Genomic DNA, 20307 nt, shown 5'->3' with positions numbered 1-20307 from the left:
AAGATTTCACTGAGATTTGTTACCCTTGAAAAGTCACAGAAACATATTTCAGCAGATTTTAGTATTCTTTACTCGAAAGATTGTATACTTAAAATGTTTGCCTTTTTCAAATTCAGTATTAATAAAACCATCATAGTTTTCCATAATGCAGTTTCAGTATTGATGGTTAACTTATTTTCTGTGCTTTTCTATGGTAACCTTTATGAGTGTTCTCTCCAGTAGTGATTTTTGGGCCTGAACCCAGTGATCTTTGTGATAAAAATGTCATAATTGAGAATAGTGAAATCTTTTCAAACATTAATGGTAGTATACTTTAGAAATAAATATTTGGCAGTAATATACTTGCTGTTTTAAAAATATATGATTAATAAAATGAATGTTTTCATCTGCAGTAAAATTGACATTAGTTTCAATAACTTTTTCTCTTTTTTGGAGGTAGGAAGTTGTCTCTCCAATGAAAATTGTTCAAATATTCACAGTGAAGATGCTTTCCAAGTTTGACATTTTAAAGCATTATCATGAGCAGAAATTTACTGATTGATGCACTAATGAACTTGTGATGACTATAGCATTCCATAGTCAGGTAGATGTCACACATTCCTGGTTTCACATCACAAATTCTTTCTTGTACTGTGAAATGCCAAAGAACTTATTAAAGTTTGTGTACCTCAGTTTTAGTTGTGCAATGGCACCTATCTTATAGGTTGTTAAGAGTGGAAAAGGTTGTAGAAAAGTGTCTTCAAAGACAACTTTCAATCATTGAGTTTACTTAAGTTGAAAGTGTATATTTCCTGTCTTGCCTCATTTCACTGAACTCATGCTTTTCCTTAAGTTAATTTGTTTTCAGAGCAGTGGAATTTTTCATCAGAGATAAATATGAAAAGAAGAAATACTACGATAAAAATGCTATAGCAATTACAAATGTAAGTAAAACTTTAATCTTTATAATCAATTGATTAGATAAATAGATCTCATGCTTATAACATATAATACAGCTCAGTTTATTGTAAAAACTATACTAGTATGTTTTTAAAACTTTGAATAGTGGAATTTTTTTTGTCATCTAATGCTAATGAAATCTCAGAATGCAGAATTGTTGATTCAGAAAGGAGCATATTCTGAATGCTAATACTAATTCTGAGGGATATGTGCACTCCTGTTCATGCAGCACTACTTATTAGCCAAGTTATGTGAACAATCTAAGTGCCCAATTACAGATGAGTAGATTAGGAAGATGTGGTGTATGTGTGTGTATATATATATATATATATATACACACACACACACACACACACAGTGGATTACTACACCATAAAAAGAGATGAAATCTTGCCATTTGTGACAATGTGAATGGAACTGTAGGGAATTATGCTAAGCAAAATAAATCAAAGGGAGAAAGACAAATACTGGATGATTTCACTCACAGGTGGAATATAAATAAACATAACAGAACACCAGGCAAAGCTAACTCAATGAACTCTAGAAATCTGCAGAATTGAAGCTACCAGGGTGTGGGTAGGAAGTGGGTAAAAAATGGGGAGGATCCCCAGTGTCTATGATAAAGGATTATGGGTGCTTTGAGGCAGGTGTGGTATGGTGAGATACATCTGAAGAGGTGTGAACCTATCCCCCAAATCACACACACTGTTATAAACCAAATGTTATGGATTAAAAAAAAATATATATATATGACTTAATAGCAAAAAAATGTAAAGCATATTTTAAGAGTAATAACTGCTCAAATGGCATTTAATTTTATGAAATTTGCAAAAAGATAAAACCACTAATTCAAAGAGGGAGGAGAGAAAATTATTTTTACTAGATTCTCAATATGTATGAAAAAGAAAAAAGAGCCAATTTAACCTCCTCTTAGGGTTTTGGTGGGTCTGTCCAGTAATATGTTTGCTAAAACACAATAAAATAACCATTTTAATTGGTCATTATATATTTTGATACAAAATAGTTAATAACCTTACGTTAGTGATCACAGATATTTTATATCTATTTCTTTTGTCCTCCCCTTTAAAGTTTATCATGCCAGTTAATTGCAGTTTAAATCTAACTTTATTATTGCAATCATATTTTTAACCTTTGCATACTAGATTAATAAGCAAGTTATTTCTTGTTTTTTTTTCAGCTCTATAAGCAATTTAGAAACAATTTCTTCTTATATAGCATACAAGCTAGATTTTTCATTTTAGTCCATGTGGAGAACCATTATAATAATATTTAATTAAATACTAACAAAGTAAGTTTTTTAATAGATTGTCTTTATTATGATAAAATCTTGATAAAAATGTTTAAAGTGTCATTAATGCATATTTTGGAACAAAAATGCCCTTATGTGTAGATTTGGACTATATTTACAGTGGATGTAGGAGAAGTAATCTTTTGATAAAAATTGACAGTGTTGAGAATAATATGTATGTTATCCATAAAATTAAGATGTAGTATTCTAGGAAATAAAGAATTTAAAACATAAGAAAGATATTTTCATATGAAATTTCTGATCATCTTAATATGTATTATAAAATACGGTTTTACATTAGTTTTTTAAAGTCTAAAAGTTTGTTGGTTTTTTTATCTATTTTATAGTAATGAGATATGTAGTGGAAGAAAATGTTCAGGGATCAGGTCATATTTATAACTCATATTTTCAATCAAATTTTATTCTTTTGTCATTCACATATAAAACTATCATTTTGGGAGTAAAACTTCATACCTCAACAAGTGTGAATGCTTCGTTTACGTTTCACAAAAGCTCCAGTGCCAGTACATTACATATCCCTGGTATCTACTCCTGTCCCCTTTTTCCCCCCAGACTTCAGAAAGTCTAGAATCTATTTATTTATTCATTCATTTATTTATTTATTTATTTGCTGGTTTATTTTCTTTGGTTAAATATATGCCACAGTTGAGTGAAACCACCCACTAATTGTCTTTCATTTTCTGGTTATTTCACAAAGCATCATCACCTCAAGACCTGTACATACTATCACAAAAGGCAAATGTCCAAGTAGAAATGATTTTGTACTAGAATTTTTATTGGTTTGTAGCTTCAGTGTACTATACCTACTAATGTGGACGTGCTATAACAAACAGTACTTCACATCCTAGATCTGTGCTACCTTCTCATTTTGAAACTAGATATGGAATGACAGCGCTTGGCTGTTGTTCACTTGAATATCTCCTGTGATTTATTTATTTAGTCATGCAGCAAACCGACATCATGGAATATAGATCATGTGCAAAGCATTGAGTTTGAAATAGTGTCTTTCTTCAAAAGTAGCTCACTCAGACACTGTCAACAGTAATATACATGTGCTATAAGTTATATTCTAAAGCAGAATCTGTAACTTATAGTAGAAGAATAAAAGTGCAATGGAAAGAAGAATTCAGGTAACATTAGTCAGTTTCCATTGGAAAACTTTTAAGGAATTGTACTTGAAATTACTATTAATAGAAAAGTGTTCAGGTATCTTACTCGGTGTTGCATTTGGTGTGTAGTCCACAAAGCTGTCTTGTCTTGTGTGTGAAAGAGGGCTATTTGGGTTACTTAAATGAGGTCTTAAAGGGCAAGTAGGGATTGAATGTGAATAGGAGTTGAGTGTGAGACTGTTTGGAATTTTCCATTTTTTTCTTTTGAGTAAGGGGTGGTTATTGTGTAATATTTTAACCATTAACAAATTACTAGAAATGTAGTGACTTAAAATAACTCAAATTTACTATATGGTTTCTATTGGTCAGGACTCTGGGCATGACTTAAAACAACTCATATTTACAATATGGTTTCTATTGGTCAGGACTCTGGGCATGAGTTGACTATCATTAGGCTGAGATCAAAATGTTCGCCACCTGTTGTCAGGATTCATTTCCTGGTGGCTCTGTGACAAAGGTGCTGTGTTTTTGCTAATTGTTTGGTGATTACTCTTGCTCCTAGGGGTCATAGTCAGGTGCTTGCCAAAACCCCCATCTTCTTATAACATGATAGCTTACTTCTTTAAGGCCAGTTGGAGAATTTCTCACACACTTTGTTAAGGGTCCAGCCTTTGTTAAGGGTCCATTTGATTAGGGCAGGCATACCCATGATAACCTCAAACATGATTAACTGAATATCAATTATTTTGGGATCTTAATTATGTCTACAAAATTCCTTCACCATTGTCATTTAACAGCTAATCAGGGGAGTGAATCCATCATATTCAATTCATTGTCCTGCCCATAATCATGGATAAAGCATTATCAAGTAGATGTGTATATGAGAATTTCCAACTAGAAATAGATAAACTGGAATAAGAAAAATTGAGTGATCATTTTAAAGTCACCAACTGTTAATGATTATTAGTTTTCTTGCAAGACAAAATTGAAGTTGGGGTGGAAATTTTGGTGACCAGCTTAGAATTCTCTTTTTCCTGGAGATACAGAAGGACTCTGCCCTCCCTCATTGTTTCTTAATTGAATGAGTTCATAGGGAAAATTGAAAAACTTTGAGTACTGAAATCTGTTCTGTCTGTCCTGTGATAAAGTGGGTTTTTATGAAGTCTAGAAGATCTTGAATAAATGAAGCTGAATTCTGACTTTTTATTTGCTCTTATTCATCAGCAAATTTTCTCTCTCCCTCTCCTTCTCACTCCCCAATGTATTTCCATCTTCACATTATTTGCCATCATAATTATCAAAACCAAAAAGAAAATCTACGGCAATAAAGTGTACAGAAAACTGTAATCCTAATCTCCTAACTCCCTCAGTTTTGTTTTGGGCAAACAGCTGGCTATTAATCTTTGGGAGATGATGACATTAAAATTCACTCAGTTTTTCTTGTTCCAGAGTATCTTACATATTTTGAGTTTTACTGTACCACTGCTCATCTTTCAGAATTAAACTCCTAAAATTTAATTTGAGTACATCCTTGAGTTTACAACAAGGATTTTAGTTTAATTGTCCAATATGAATTTCACATGAAATTACTTTTCCAATCCGTTATGAGTAGTGTATAAAAGATAATAGTATATTTGTATATTTAAGTAACGTAATTAGTAAAATAAAAAGGCTAACATTTTATAACAAAAATCAAACTAAATTATTTTAACTTAGCTATTATTGAAACAGTGTGTCTGTTATAAAAATGTGACAGCACTAGAAATTTTTTTGGGCTCTATTTAATAAATCTTAATATATTAAGATTTAGGCCTTTTCTATATATTTGGTGATTAAATTTATCAAGCTCTTTGACTCTCCTAATGATAAGTTTAATTGTTATTTGTTTGTTCAGTAAATATATTTTTAGTTTTTGTATCTAAGCCATGCCCTCAAATATAATTGATACTGGAAATCATATTTTTAAATAATTTATGGACTCCTGAAAATCTTGAAATTTCAAATATATTGATAGTTCATGATAGCAGTTTGATAACTGTTGTGATGAAATCTCTGCTTAGAAAACATATCAAAGAATTTCCAAAATGGGTTTGAAATAGTCTCTTGTTAGTAATTCACCCATACGGTATTTTTTAGTGTTTTGGAGTACCAGATTTTATTCATTCTGTTAAAAAGGGTGGTAGTAAAAAAAAAAAAAAATCAAGAAAATAATCTTACTTGAAAAGGTAGATGAGCATTTTGCCAGATGGCCTTCAAATAATCATACTGGTCTTTTATAATACTTGATTGCTTTTAAAAGTGTATTTGCTTACCTTATCTTGTTAGGTGGAAGTTAGAAATTTGCTTTTTCTGACCAGTTTTTCTTTGTAAGAGGTGAATTTGTACAGTTGTATTCTCTCAGAGCGTCTTCCAATATAGTTTACTTTGATAGTGGTGTATAGGAGAACCTCTGGGTTTACGTACAGTTGAAGTAAGTTCTGTAACTCATTTGCCTGAAGAATGTCACTGGGTTCCCACTGCATATTCTTGTATGGATGGAAGGGGTGAATGCCAGAGGGGTTGAGAATAGAGGGACATTTATATAAGATTACTGAATTTACTGATACCATCCATTTTTAGTGAAATTTTCTAAGGTCAAAGTCTTGTTCTGTATTTGTGTAAAAGTACTAGAATTCAGTGAAATGAAAATTAGCATCAAATTATAAATTCTGAATTTGACATAAGTATAGATAATTATCTGAAATTTCAAAAAAATGTTAGAAAACCAGTGAACTTTTGAAGCGCAATAATAGCTGCAGAAATTGGCACTCCTTTTGAGATGCTCTCTTATTCCTCTTTCTGTGACAATCATATTTTCTGTTTTGATAAAGATGGTGAGCAAAACAGAAACAGTGTGTCTCAGAGAACTTCACTTGAACCAAGAATACTGATAAGAAATCAGATCTTTATCACCTGGACTGCAGATGATAGCATCTACTATCAGAAAATATAGAAAGTTCTTTGGGAGTACCTAAAGTGGCTGCTTCAGTCAGACTGAAGAATGCATACTTCTGTGAGAAAGCAGTGTCGACTCAAAATTAAAGGATAGGTAGGAGCTAGTAGAACTATGGGTAATATCAAACAGGAAACAGTAAGAGAATCTTTATAGGAAGGAGAAGCTGACTGGCAAGTTCAAATCAGGAGGAATGGTGTTTGACATAGTGTAGCCAGGGTGTGAAGGCTAGAGAGATACAGGATGATGACTTGGTTACATTAACTTGGTTACATTATTTCTCTGGGTGATATGTTATTCAGAAAATAGAAACAGGTGCTACACACAATGTGATTTATGCAGTCAAGCTAGGTAACTAAAACACGGCTAAGCAGGCATTATAAAATCGAGGGTGGCTTCCTATTTTCTAGTTAAGGAGTTTGAACTCTGTCCTAATATAATGTATGTGAACTAGTTAAGTCTTCAAAATAGGGATATGCAGTAATCAATCATATTTGCATTTGAGAATGTCAATTTAGAGAAGGGCAAGCCTTGGGGCAGAGATTAGTGAGAACTAATCCAGGTGACAGGTGATGGTAATATCGTACTAGGATGGTTACTGGAGGTGATGAGTGGCAGTTTTAAGAGATGTAGAAAAAAGCACTCAAGAGCAACTAGTTCTTGCCTTTATATTTTTTCCTTTCTCCTTTCCTCTGCCCCTTTTTCATTCTCTCTCATCTGTCTCTATGCATGATCCTGTCTTTTGCTTCCAAATGTCAATTTGTTGACTTCTATATTGTTATTCCTTGCTTACATAATATACTTTACTCTGCTCATTGACTTTTCATAAGTCAAATTTATAGGGCTGTACAATAATTTCCATATAGTAAAAGGCACACAATTTAAGTTTAGGGAAGTTCTAAAAAGCATAGATCCTTGTGTAGCCACCACTACTACAGTCAAACCTGTCCATCTCTTCAAATAATTCCTTTGCACCTCTCGCCTAACATCACTGGCTTAGGTTAACCACTGATCTGCTTTTTAATCACTGTATATTATATTTGTCATTGCTGGGGTTTCATATGAATGCTAACCATCCACTGTGTATTTATTTGTGTCTGACTTTTATAGTGTTTTTGAAATTCACCCATTTCTGTGCGTACTACTAGCCCATTCCTTTTTTACTGGCAAATAGTAGTTCACTTTATGGTATACCACAGTTTGTTTATACATTTATCTGTTGATTTGTCCCTTGACTTTTCAGATGTCTTTCTTGAATAAGTCTCTTTCCCCACCTGGACATAGTATTACAATTTTGGGTGCTGGAGTCCAGCTCTGACTGGGGCAGTGTCCCCGCAAGGACGAGACTGCGTCGGCAAAGTAGAGGGATGAGGGGAGAGGGAGATGAGGTAGATGAGGTAGTGAGGAGACACTGACACTTGATCACGGTGCAGACATCTCCCGCTAAGAGCCTCAGCGGGACTTTACACATCAGAAATTGTTATTTGATCATTACATCATGCAATCATGATTGATTTTACTTTTACATTGTTTCAGAAATTATTAATGATCATTAACAGTGCACAGTCCTTTTTTAATTTTCCCAGTCTATGATTAACTTGGTCACTTGGTTACATTAACTTGGTTACATTATTTCTCTAGGTGATACCTTATTCAGAAAATAGAAACAGGTGCTACACACAATGTGATTTATGCAGTCAAGCTAGGTAACTAAAACAAGGCTAAGCAGGCATTATAAAATCGAGGGTGGCTTCCTATTTTCTATATAGAACCAAAGGGTCCCAGTGTCATGGGAACAGTATGTGGTGTGTTTCTCTCGTACCATTTCGCCTCCTAGGGCGCCTCAGGGCCTTCTCTAGTGGGGACTTTTAACCGGGCTCAGTTCCATCAGTTCTATCAAGTGTGGCTTGTTAAAAAACTCAGTGTTACTCATAGTAACTGAATTACAAATTAGAGGACGTGAAAAATTATTGGGAATTGTTTCATTATCAATCATGTTAGAAAGTACTTTTCTCAGACTCCTGAAGTGTGCATTACTGGCACTAATGCCACCACTCATTGTGTTATTCTAAAGCTTATAGAAAATTTCCATGGTTTCAATAACTGCCACAAACAAATGAAAGGAAGTAGCAGGAGCCAGCTGTGGCGTTTTCTGACTTTTCAGAAATTTCCCCCACGCCCGGACCTTGTCAGACAGCATGAGTAGCATGGCCCATGCCAATTGGGGAAGGTTGTTAAATGCCTTATTAAATCATTGATATTTATGGACTAGTTTTCTATTATTTTTTTATTTTATTTAGTTTCTATTTAGTGTTATTAGTATAGTTTTTTAAATCAGTTTTATTAGTTCTTTATTCCTTTGGAGTTAAAAATGACCAAATCCATTTATTATCTCAAAGGAGAACAAGTACTTTTACAATGAATTATCTTGTTTTATATTTTTATGTTCAGTTTTTGTATGAACTTGGAAAAAATCTTTTTGATACTGTTTATCATATTTAGTAATTTCTTGTGCCTTTTAATTTCATTTTTTTTATGTAAAAGGCAGTTAAAGATCTCTAGCAAATAAATGTCCATTATGACAAACCAGCTTTCAAGCCAGACTTAAGGCGCAGTTTAACCTTTCTTTTTTTTTTAAAGATTTATTAATACATACAAGAGCTGTGGGTTCTAGGCAGACGCACTGGAGAGTGAAAGGAATCACCAGAGAGAGAGTGGGGAGCAGAACAGGTAGATTAAAATACACTGAAATATACTGCTGAGGGGAGTAGCGGGCGAGACAGGAGATGTCTGCTGTGCTTTGTGGGTTAGCTCCCTGGCTGGGGATTGAACTTGTGCTGCATTGGCTGCCAATAGCTTCACAGTGCTGAGACTTAACACCTTACACTACCATGGAGGCCCCAGTTGAACTTTTTTAAATGAAAGATCACAATTTCCTTTGTATTACATCATTTTTTTCTATGTGTAGTTTCATTAGACATCACTAAATGACTAGTCTGTATAATTATAACAGAGTCAAGAAAGATTGTGCAGGAGAAAAATCTCCCAGGTTGTGATTTAAGAATTATACAGCCATTACTAAGTAACAGGCAGATTGAATGAGGAATTGTCATCTCACAATCTTATTTTGATATTACATAATGACCTTTCTATAATAACATCTTCTATTTTTAAAAATTCCTCATTGATACTATTGATATGACAGGGAAATACAGAGATGTCAGTTTCATGGTTCCAAAGATCTACTATGCCGTTTGTAAACTTATTTCAGGTATATATTTGGTAGTAAAGATAAAGAGAGCAAGAAGTTAATGCTTCCATTAAAGTGATCAACTGCACATATAGAAACTGGGTGGGAAGATGTGTAAAAAAGCTTTTAGATGAAATGTTTTTCATGTATAAATTGCCTCTACTGCATATATTACTTCCTCTTAAATGTTTTGGTTAATTCAGCAAGTACAGCACTGGAAATGATGTTTGTGCATACTGATATTAAGGAAGGAAGTGTATAAATTGCTTTATGATAAGTCCTTCTGCTGCTCAGCTGTTCCATTGCATTAATTCACTCTTTTTTCCCTCCCAGCCTTCTGTTTTCTTGAACTGTTAATTATAACTTTAATTACCTTTTACTATTTCGACTGTTTTTATTTTCTATTTTTAAAACAGTTTTTATAAGAAAAACACAAACTCATTTGTGCTCACCCCCCTGCTACTTGCAACAGTGTATCATGATGCTTCAAAGCCTCAGTACTACAGTGTTAATGTTATAGGGCAACCCCGATATTAAACGGGTTCCTGGCTGTGGGTTCTCACCCGCGCGCTTTAAAGGGACTTATGAATACTCTACTACAGACACACGCAAAAGGGTTAATAAAGGGTTTATTTACAAGAGAAAAAGAAATAAGGAAAATGTACAACTCAGGGAGAAAATAGGGAAATAAAGTCTTTAATGCGTCCTACCCGATCCAACGACCTGGAAACCCAAAGTCACTCTCAGAGCTGGCCGGACGCTGAGAGCTGGCTGAGAGCCCAAAAATGGAGAGCCCCCAAAGCCCACGTGTCTGCCTTTTGTATCCACCTGGCTGCTTAACCCCACCCTCAGGTCCCAGCCACCTTCCCTTTGGTGGTGATGGGATTTGGAGTTCCCAGTGTCTTTGGCTTTGACCTGGGGTGGGGGTGGAGTCCACAAAGCCTATATGGAATTTGCTTTGGGACATCCTTTTCCCCCTAACATTAACACTCACTAAGAGCTAATCATCAGGGAAGCTTAATTATTTTTTAAATACCTTGATTTTATCTGAGTACATTTAAAATTTTATATAAAAGAAATCTATTTAAAATCATGCACTATCCTGTAGTAAATCCTTTTACTTTTAGAAATTTCACAGAAATTTTGAAAAAGCAGTATACTGCTTGATTTATTATTTTCCTTCGATAACATAAACTTCAAGTGCTTCTTTATCTCAGAATCATGGATTTTTGTTTCTTTCCTGGACCTATCAGTTCTTTTTACCTTATTTTTGTATTTTCTCCTGACTTTTCACCTGGCATTCCACAGATTTCCTCCTCTGATGCTCCTCTTCAGCCTTTGGTATCCTCTCCTTCTCTACAAGCTGCTGTTGAGAAAAACAAACTGGAGGTATGGTGGATGCATGAGATAGTATTTAATGATAAATGAACTTCCTTTCGCAGTGTACTATAATTTGGGACTACTAAGAATAATTGTTTATATGTTGATTGATCTCCAGTATTAAATATATTAAATACAACAGTTTTTAGAATAGTTCCTATGTTACACATAGGTTTAAAGGGCTTTAAGCTACAGTTAATTTCACAGTGATTCATTGGTACAAAATAGATATATAAAAAATAGATTAAGAAGGTACTAGTTTTTAGTTGTTATTTTCATTACTATCCTATAATAATAGGAACTTATAAAATAGTTGCCAATAAATTTTTGATCTAGTAGGGAAATATTCACTTAAAAAATGGTTTCTTTCCATACTTCTGTTGTTTTTTTACGCATTTTTTTTATTTTTTTAAGTTTAGTAGCCATCCTACACATACACTGTATTTAGTATGGAATCATGAGTTTAGAATCATCAGTCATAACTATTAGAATGTGTTTGGGATAGAGGTGATTAAAATGCATGATACTACCATTATTTTAAAGTCATCCCTACAGTATTTTAAGGGTTTTAGTTTGACTCTTCACCTTTTTTTCTTTTGTTATAACTATTTTAAGGAATTAGTTTGAGGCATTCTTTCAATTAACAGTTCTTCTGTGTCTATTCCTTGATAAATTGTTCTGCTAGACATAGGGGATAGAAAGACAGATAAGCTGTAGCTTCTACCTTCAGGGAGCTGAGCTAATGGAGGAAAACTGGCAGCTTTACATTAGAATATAATGTGCGCTATTGTCACCTGAAAAGGGAGTAGACCTGGAGCCCCTCAGTCTGATCCCACCCTCCAAAAACACTGGCAGATGGCTGTAAGCAAGCTGTTATCACACCGCTCTACCCACTGATAGGTGGACTTGTAAGAGGAACAGTGAGGAGCAACCTCTAAGCCAGTGGTGGCACTCCTAGCCAACTTGTGGTAGAAGGTGGAGCTTTTCAAACTGCACACCCTGAGTGGGGACTGATGAGAAAGTAGGAGAGGTTGACTTGACAGTTTAGCTGCCTGGAAGCTTTAGCAGCCTTCAAAACACCTCAATTGTTTAATTGCCCAGAAACTGCAACAGTTTAATTTGGTCAAAAGCCCCAGCAGTTTAATTGTCAAAAACCTCAGCATCTTCACTGTCCTAAAGACTGCAGAGGTTTGATTGCTCGAAACCCCCACAGCTCAACTAGTCAAAAGTTCAGTGATTTTAACTACCCCAAATCCCAGCAGTTAAACTGTCCTCTCTAACCCCCAGCAGCTTTCCAAAAGACTCAGCAATTAAACTGCTAAAAGTCTCAGCTACATCATTTTTTCCCTCAGCCCTCACTTGGGGTGGAGTTTGAAAAGCTCCATCTTCTACAATCAGATTGAGTAGGTGCACCACCATTGGCTTGAAGTTTGCTCCTCACTCTTCATCTTACAGACTGAGAGGCCCTGACCTCATGTCTAGGTAAGGGCTCATGAGACCCTCCAGTCAAAATTGAAAAGAAAGCCGCACAGACACCGTTGGGGCAGACAAGGAGTCAGCTTTTATTTATTAGAGAAAGATCAAGAAAAGTGGGCCCCCAAAAAACAAAACACCCCTGGGATCCTGGGACTGAGGGTCTATATAGGTTTTAGGAATGGTGTTTGAGAATGAAGGAATTAAAACTTTATTGGCTGAGAAGGCAAGGAGAGAAAACTTGGCTAAAGACCATTTATTTTTGCTAGTTTTGAGCACAATCAGCTGTAGCTCAGTGGTCATGCAGGGCTTATCACCATCTTCAAGGCAAACATCTCATGGAGGCTTTGTGCCTGCAGCTCAGGTTTGAACTGGTCTTCTCTCAGGTCTATGATTTTTTTCTTTTTCTGGATCTGTACATTCCTTTTTTCCCCCATAGCAACCAACTTGAAAAGCTCTGGAAAAATAACTCAGAAATGGTAAAGAGACAAAAAAACAAAACAAAACAAAAACAAAACCCTACAAAACCAATGTCAGCAAGTACCCTTGCCTAGAGTCATCAGGTTTTTAGCTTCCTGTTTACCAGCTGTGGGAACAACATTATGTCAAGAGTCCTGTCTTGTCATTGTACCAGGATCCTTTCTTTCTCATTATGATTGACATATGCTCACTTGTATTGCTGTTAATACAGGAAGCATACTTTTGGTGCATTTTAAAATCCTTAATAAACATTAGGTATAAGGATTAGGTTGCATTCTAAGTCGTAAAACTCCTTGTGGAAAAAAAGAAAAAAACCTGTGGGCAAAATGGAATGTTCAGGGATTTGTAGGTAGAATGATTTATTTGGAACATGTAGAAATGGGAGAGGAGACTTTTTGTGAACCTTCTAAAGGAGTTTGGTCTTTGTTCTGGCACTTTAATGAGTTCTAAGGATAAGCGGGATGACAGGATCTGATTTTCATGTCATAACACTACTGACTATGGAAAGTGATATTTGTGCTGATGCGTGTTGAAAGTCTTTAACCTCTTGCCTCAATTCATGAATAAAATGATGGCAGTATGTGTTAAAATGGAGGCAGAGGAAGTTGTTTTAAGAGAACTTGAGAAGATAGAATCCGTGAAATTAGTAGGATTGTGGAGGTGCTTTGGAAAGCTTCGATGATTCCCAGTTTCTGGCTTGAGCATCTAGCAGACGAGGGTGCTATCCAGGGAGAAAGGATACACTCTAAAGAGGAGGAATAGGTTTGAGGGAAAGGGAAGGGGAATGAATTAAAAGTTGGCATATTGAATATCTGGTGACTGTAGGACACAGATACTGAAAGGGTTAGAGAGTCAGAGCAGTGAAATTACATTGAGTGACAGGTAGAAAACAGAATGGAAAGCTGGGTAGATTTGAATTTGATTTTGCAGAGCAAGAGTAATTATGAAGAGACTGTCCACAGTTTTTGAGCTTGACATCATGTTTGGAGGTGAACAGGTGAGAGTGGTTGGAGTTGTTAAAGCAGACCCAGGAAAGGATAACTCCAGGAGTGTGGGGCTTGCCGTGAGCAAGTGGAAGTTTGTCAAAGGCAGCTTTAGTTTTTCAGAATTTGCCCTGAAGCCAGCTTTTTCACTTGGGAATCATTACTCTTTGTACTATGTGGTTCCTGCCTCCAACTCTTAGAAAGCAGTGGTCTAATTCAGTGGTTTCCCAGGTCTGATGTCTATAGCCCAGGGAGTGCCCCAGGTAGTCCATTAAGAATATCTTTTCAGACTTTTTTCCTTACCCTTTTAGAATTTCTATTTTTATGTATGTTTTATAATGTGCATAATACAGTGCTATATGAACTTTATAAAAACATACATATGGTTGAGCATATATGCTCACAAATTTTTTTTTAAATAAATTTTATATTCCCCATACAATTGCAACCCCCTTATTTTGACCCCAATCCCTCCCCTCCTCCCACCCCCCCATAGAGTGTCTCTGGTTCATAGTTTTTTGTTGATTTTGATTTTCACTTTCTTATAGTTATTCATTTTCCTGGTCCCTTATTTAAGTTTTCTAGATTCCTGCTATGAGTGAGACCATCCGGTATTTTTCTTTTTCTTTCTGGCTTATTTCGCTGAGCATGATCCCTTCCAGCTCCATCCATGTTGCTGCAAATTGCATGTGTTTATCTTTTTTGAATGCTGAGTAATATTCCATGGTATATATGTACCACATCTTCTTGATCCAGTCATCTATTTTTGGGCATTTGGGTTGTTTCCAAAGCTTAGCTATTGTAACCAGTGCTGCTATAAACATAGGGGTGCAGGTGCTCTCTGGAGTTGGTTTCTGTGTCCTTTGGGTAAATACCTAGGAGTGGAATTGCTGGATCATATGGAAGCTCTGTTTAGTAGGTCCAGAAATCTCCACACAGCTCTTCATAGTGGTTGGACCAGTTTGCACTCCCACCAACAGTGCAGGAGAGTTCCTTTTTCTCCACACCCTCGCCAACATTTGCTGTTGCTAGTTTTCTTAATATGTGCCATTCTCACTGGTGTAAGATGGTATCTCATGGTAGTTTTGATTTGCATTTCCCTGTTTACAAGTGATGTTGAACATTTTTTCATATGCCTGTTGGCCATTTTATGCTCACAAATTTTAAGACAGTAGTACATAATCAAAATTTTTAGTTACCATAGCTTTAATTGAATCAATTAAATATAGTTTGATTGTAATGAATTAAATATGTACTTTTTTCTCTCTTACAGGACTTAAATATTTTTACCAGTTTCCTTAGGCAGGAAGCCTTGTTTCACTATCATTTGTATATATAGCACTCAAGTTTCGGGAACTTGTATTCTGTAATCCAACACTGGTATATTTTGTTCCTGCTGAGAAAGAACTTTAAAGTAACTTAGGTTCTCACAGTGTTCTTTCATCTTTCAGTAGCTTTTGATTTTATAGATGGTAGTCATCTGTGGGTCAGACTGTATGATCTGAGTTTGGAACCCATGTTTTTAACGTTACTTCAAAGCCTGTATCATAATACACAGTTGGAATCAGATTAGATGCAGCCATATTGACAGCTGAAATTCCAGTATTCAAGAGCATGAATTGTGCTCTCCTTTTGTTAAACATAGTTAATTTATTTTTGGTAATTTTATGTGCTCACCAATCAATGAATAGGAAGATCAGCTCCTCCCCACTCTTATGACAATGGCTTCCTTTAGTAATAACATACCAGTGAGAGGTTATGAAACAACTCATTCCCAGTATATTAGAAATGTGCAGTCATGTTACTTTCCTCACCAAACTTTACAATATCTAGGAAACAGTTTATAATGTGAAAAGATTTTTGCACATCTCATTCACATATATAGTGGCAATAATATTACTTATCTCATAAAACTGTTACGGGGATTTAATGAGTTGAAACAATGTCTAGCACATACCAAAGGTTCAGTAATTATTAACTCTTGTAAGGAAGAATAGCAACGATAATAAATAGCAAAGCTCCACTGGGCAGCAGTGAAGAGTGAGCCTTGAGAGTTGGGGCTCTGTAGTGTCAGCCTTACCACTGATAGTTGTGTTGCTTTTTGAGTTATTTCCCCAAGATTTTGCTACTTCATCTGTAAAATAGCAATAATGACTTTCTCCCTCAGCATTATTGTAAAATCTAGATAAGACAATAAAATGCTTATCACATTACTTTGACCGTATGGACTTTTATTATGTCTCTACATTATGGTATGGGAATTGCCAATATTATCTTTCCTCATTTACAAATAGCAAACATTTTATTCTTGGGAGAGGTTATGTCAAACACAATTTTATTGGCACACGTACAAATGCAACCTTTATGTAAGTTTTGTTTGTTTACTATTCTGCCTTTCCTAAAGATTAATTGGTTTCTTTTTGTGTTTGCTGCCAGGCAGTTAATGTCTAGATCAGTCCTCTGTCATAACAGTCATCCAGTTCCAGGTTTCTGATCATCTCTTGTCTCTAAATACCTTATGAATCCTCTTTGTTTAATTTTTACTTCATTTTCCTTTTTTATTTTTTTTTAGCATTTTTATGGCACTTAAGTTTTTAATATTCTGTCTCATCCTTGGAAATGCAAACTGTGAACATCATAATAGCATTATAGTTTCCTTAGACTAACTAGTCAATTGGATCTGGTTCCCAAGCATATTCTTAATTTTTTTCATGAGAAAATGTTTATGTATGCCCTTTGTTAAAGCACATACCATTAATGGACTGAAAAAGTTTTATGGTACTTTAAAAAATTAGTGATTTTACCCCTTTCCCCTCATGTTTATTTGTTTATGTTATAATCTGTTTTAATCAGTATAAGGCATTCTGTTCCATCAGTTGATTTGCTTTTTCTTCTTCTTGAAATTTCAGCTTTATGGTTACTGTTAGGAAGTTTAACCTTTTGTGAAGGTACAGTTAGAATTTATAGACTAGAGATCTCATTATTTAAAGCAAATAGACAAATTCACAAAACAAATTCTAAGCTATCAAAGAAGTTCTAAATTGGCTCACATCTGTCCTTTTTTTTTTTTAAGATGTTTATTGTGTTGTCACTGTAAAACCTCAATGAAAGTATGAATTTGCTATGTTTATTTTTATATCAGTATCACTGGATATTGTCATCAAATATTTATGCCTTTTTCAAATGATGCCTCAAACTAATAAAATAAATATGTGTTAAAAGCCGACATTTTTAAAAAAGTAAACTTACAAAAACTCTGGGCTGTGTTTTAGAAAGAAAAGGAAAAAAAAAAGGAAGAAAAGAAGAGAGAAAAGGAGCCAGAAAAGACTGCAAAACCTCTTACAACGGAAAAGGTAAAATTCCATTTTCTTTTTAATCTATAAAGATTACTATCTTATTTGTATACTTATTTGGGAATGACTTTTGGAATATTCATGATAAGCAAATAATCATTCTTTCAACTGTATTCACTGACTACTTGTGCTAAGCATGGCCTTTTAGCTTTTTTTTTTTTAAGATTCATTTAATTTAATTTAATTTAATTAATTTATTTATTTATACAAGCACTGGGTACAGTCAGAAGCGCGGGAGGGTGAGAGAATTCACCAGAGCCAGAGTGGGGAGCAGAGCAGGCAGAAGGACCGAAGCACACTGCTGAGGGGAGCAGTGGGCGGCAGGAGAGGTCTGCGTGCCATGTGGGACCCTCCTCCGGTGGCTGGGGAGCAGCCGGGGATCGAACCGGCGCTGCAGAGGCTGCGGGCAGCTTCGCAACCCAGCGCTCAACCGCTGCACCACCGGGGAGGTCCACCTTTTAGCTTTTCTTATTGTGTGATTTGTAATTTCTTACATATGTGTGGGCATAGATCATAAGAGTTACTTGAGGACAACTTTTCTCTTACTAATGACATAAAGAATGTTGTTTTTGACTTTGATGTACAGATATCAGTGAAGTTTAGAGAATGAAGTCATACCTGAAGAGGCCTTCTGAAAATATTTCATACTTTAAGTTAGCAGCTGAACTAGGTTTTGAAGTATAGATAGGATTAACGTAGAAGGCAGGAGTAAGTAGATCAGTTGAAAATAACATTCTGAGGACAGGCATGAAAGATGGAAATAGATGAAGCATATTTAGAAAATGTGAGTAGTAGAGAAAAGTATGTGTGTGTGTAACTGAAAGTGGTAAAAGTTAACACGAGAATGTAGATTGAACTCAAACTATAGAGAACCTTTAATTCCAGGTTGATTCTTCTTTGGAAACAAAGATTATAGGTTGCATTTCAAATTCTCTAAAGTAAATGATGTACTTACTTCAGAAGGGTCCTTTTGGAAGATTATTTTGACAGTGATATCCACGATAGGTTGATTAGGCAAACTGGAGGTAGGAAGAATATTAGCTCTTTGTAAAGAGATTAGTTAAATGACTATGGAAGCTTGGCTTTGAATGAATTTCATCATACAAACTTAATAAGGGAATTGTTAGTAAAGGAAGCATCCTTGATTTTGATTACTGAAATACTGAAAATTTCATTGAGGTATAAATTATATAATGGAAAGCACAGCTATTTAAAGTGTATAACAAAAATATATACTGGCTCTTTGTCATTTGTTGGAACAATCTACCTTCTAAGTTATAGGCTATAAACATGCCATCAGTATTCCAAAACTCCTTTTCCTTCCATGTGGTAATCAAAACTCTCTGAGGGTCTGACCCTTCACCTACCTTCCTAGCATTCTTCCCTCCATTCCTCCTGTCAGTAGGGCTTGTCCCATTGTCATTAAACATACTGTCCATCTCTGTTCCTGAATTGCTTTGCTAAGAATGTTCTTTCCTCTCCCCCCCATCTTACCTAATTTATTCATTCCACTTTTTCAATAATACCCCTATAATCAACCCAAGTAGGTAATGCTTCTACCTTCCTCGAAATTCTGGTAACATCTGTACATTTGATTTATTACTTCCTACCTAATAACTTGATTATATCTTCCTACTTTATATTATTCTTTGATAAATTTTCCTATCTAATGCAAATGCATAGATACATGTTTTGTTTTCTGTGATTATGCATCATCAGTCAAGTAACTAAGGGAATTAGGTCTGAACATTTTTTCACATTTTTATTAGTTTATTGTGCATAGTAAATACTTAGGATGAATACATGTACATTGATCCATTGACTTTTTTTATCTCATAATTTCTGTTAGTGTCTTCATTCAAAGATCCTGCAGAACAATTAATAAACTATATTATTAATTTATTAAATATTAAAGACATGACTTACTCAGTTGAAGTCTTAAAATTTATTTGAAATAGTTTAGTTAGTTTCTTTGAATGTAACTATTTGTTTAGTGATAGTACTGAAGTATTATGATATGTTAAATATCATAATACTTTTTAAAAGGACTGATTAACTTGATAATAATAACCTGATTACTTAAATAATTCCTATCTTTCTCTTTAGTAACTTTCTCTTTAGTATGCATGAATAAGAAGATATAAGTGAAATCTCTTTTAAATTTACTGTTTGCTTATAAAGGAATTTTAAAAACAATAGGTTTCTTTGGTTTCCAAAAGTTGGAAAGAGCAATATAGAGAGTTGATGTAATGCCTTATTATACTTGGCAACCTACAAAATTTAACCACTTTTAAAGCACCCATATATTAATTTTGTCTTTTTAAGAAAACAATATTTTGCCATTTAAATATGGTGAACATTTGATGTAGTGATCTTATCCGTTGCATTGCACTTAAAAGATTTGCCTTCTAGAGAGACCATAACAGTTACTTGAGAGTGAGTCTCTGGACTAAGAGCTTGAGAAAAGAGTAGTTCAGGGTATATGAACATTGAGGAAGCTGGCACTTTTCTTTTACTGTCTCCTTTCAGTACTAAGGTTTTATTAAATCTGGTTCATACCTTGTCTGGACTGGCAGAGGTCTAGGATTCCTGCCGCTAAGGGTGGGAGCCTTGCTATAAGACTAGACACATAGGGTGAAAATTTTAGCTCCCAGCAAAATTCTGTGGTCACATTAGTGCAGAATGTATAAGAGGAGGCTGCATTAAAAACTACCACTGTAGGAACACTGAAAGAAAAATAATACAAATATGGAAGCTTTAATTCATATATAAGGCTTTTTTCTCTATGTTCTATCTGAGCTGATATATTTAGGGGGAATATACAATGTACAAATGAGAAATTATTAGTAATATTTGTGAAAATAGCAATAGTAGAATAATTCAGCATCATAAATAATAATTGCTTTTATTAACTATTTGGTGTGTGCCAGGAACTGTGCTTAGGTGTATAATTTATATGTACAGTGGTACATATACAACTTTTATGTAAAGTGACCATCCATGAATTCACCCCCTATG

General features: G+C 34.8%; 1 protein-coding gene across 3 annotated transcripts in view; it reads left to right on the top strand.

Moving 5' to 3' along the window:
• Positions 1 to 20307, top strand: part of LOC311167585 (stromal membrane-associated protein 1) — a gene marked incomplete at its 5' end in the record, with an annotated part of 190831 nt that overhangs the window by 115070 nt on the left and 55454 nt on the right. For 2 of the 3 annotated variants that reach the window (XM_084228679.1, XM_084228677.1), the window contains 3 exons: positions 848 to 923; positions 10929 to 11009; positions 17209 to 17289. In XM_084228679.1, coding sequence (XP_084084805.1) covers positions 848 to 923; positions 10929 to 11009; positions 17209 to 17289 — 238 coding nt within the window. The remainder of the gene's footprint in view (positions 1 to 847; positions 924 to 10928; positions 11010 to 17208; positions 17290 to 20307) is intronic. The other variant, XM_084228678.1, reaches the window with a different exon arrangement.

This window comes from Talpa europaea, assembly GCF_964194135.1.
Source record: "Talpa europaea genome assembly, chromosome: 2".
Lineage (NCBI taxonomy): Eukaryota > Metazoa > Chordata > Mammalia > Eulipotyphla > Talpidae > Talpa > Talpa europaea.
Note: the sequence above shows the minus strand (reverse complement) of the source record. Positions and strands in the feature narration are given on the sequence as shown.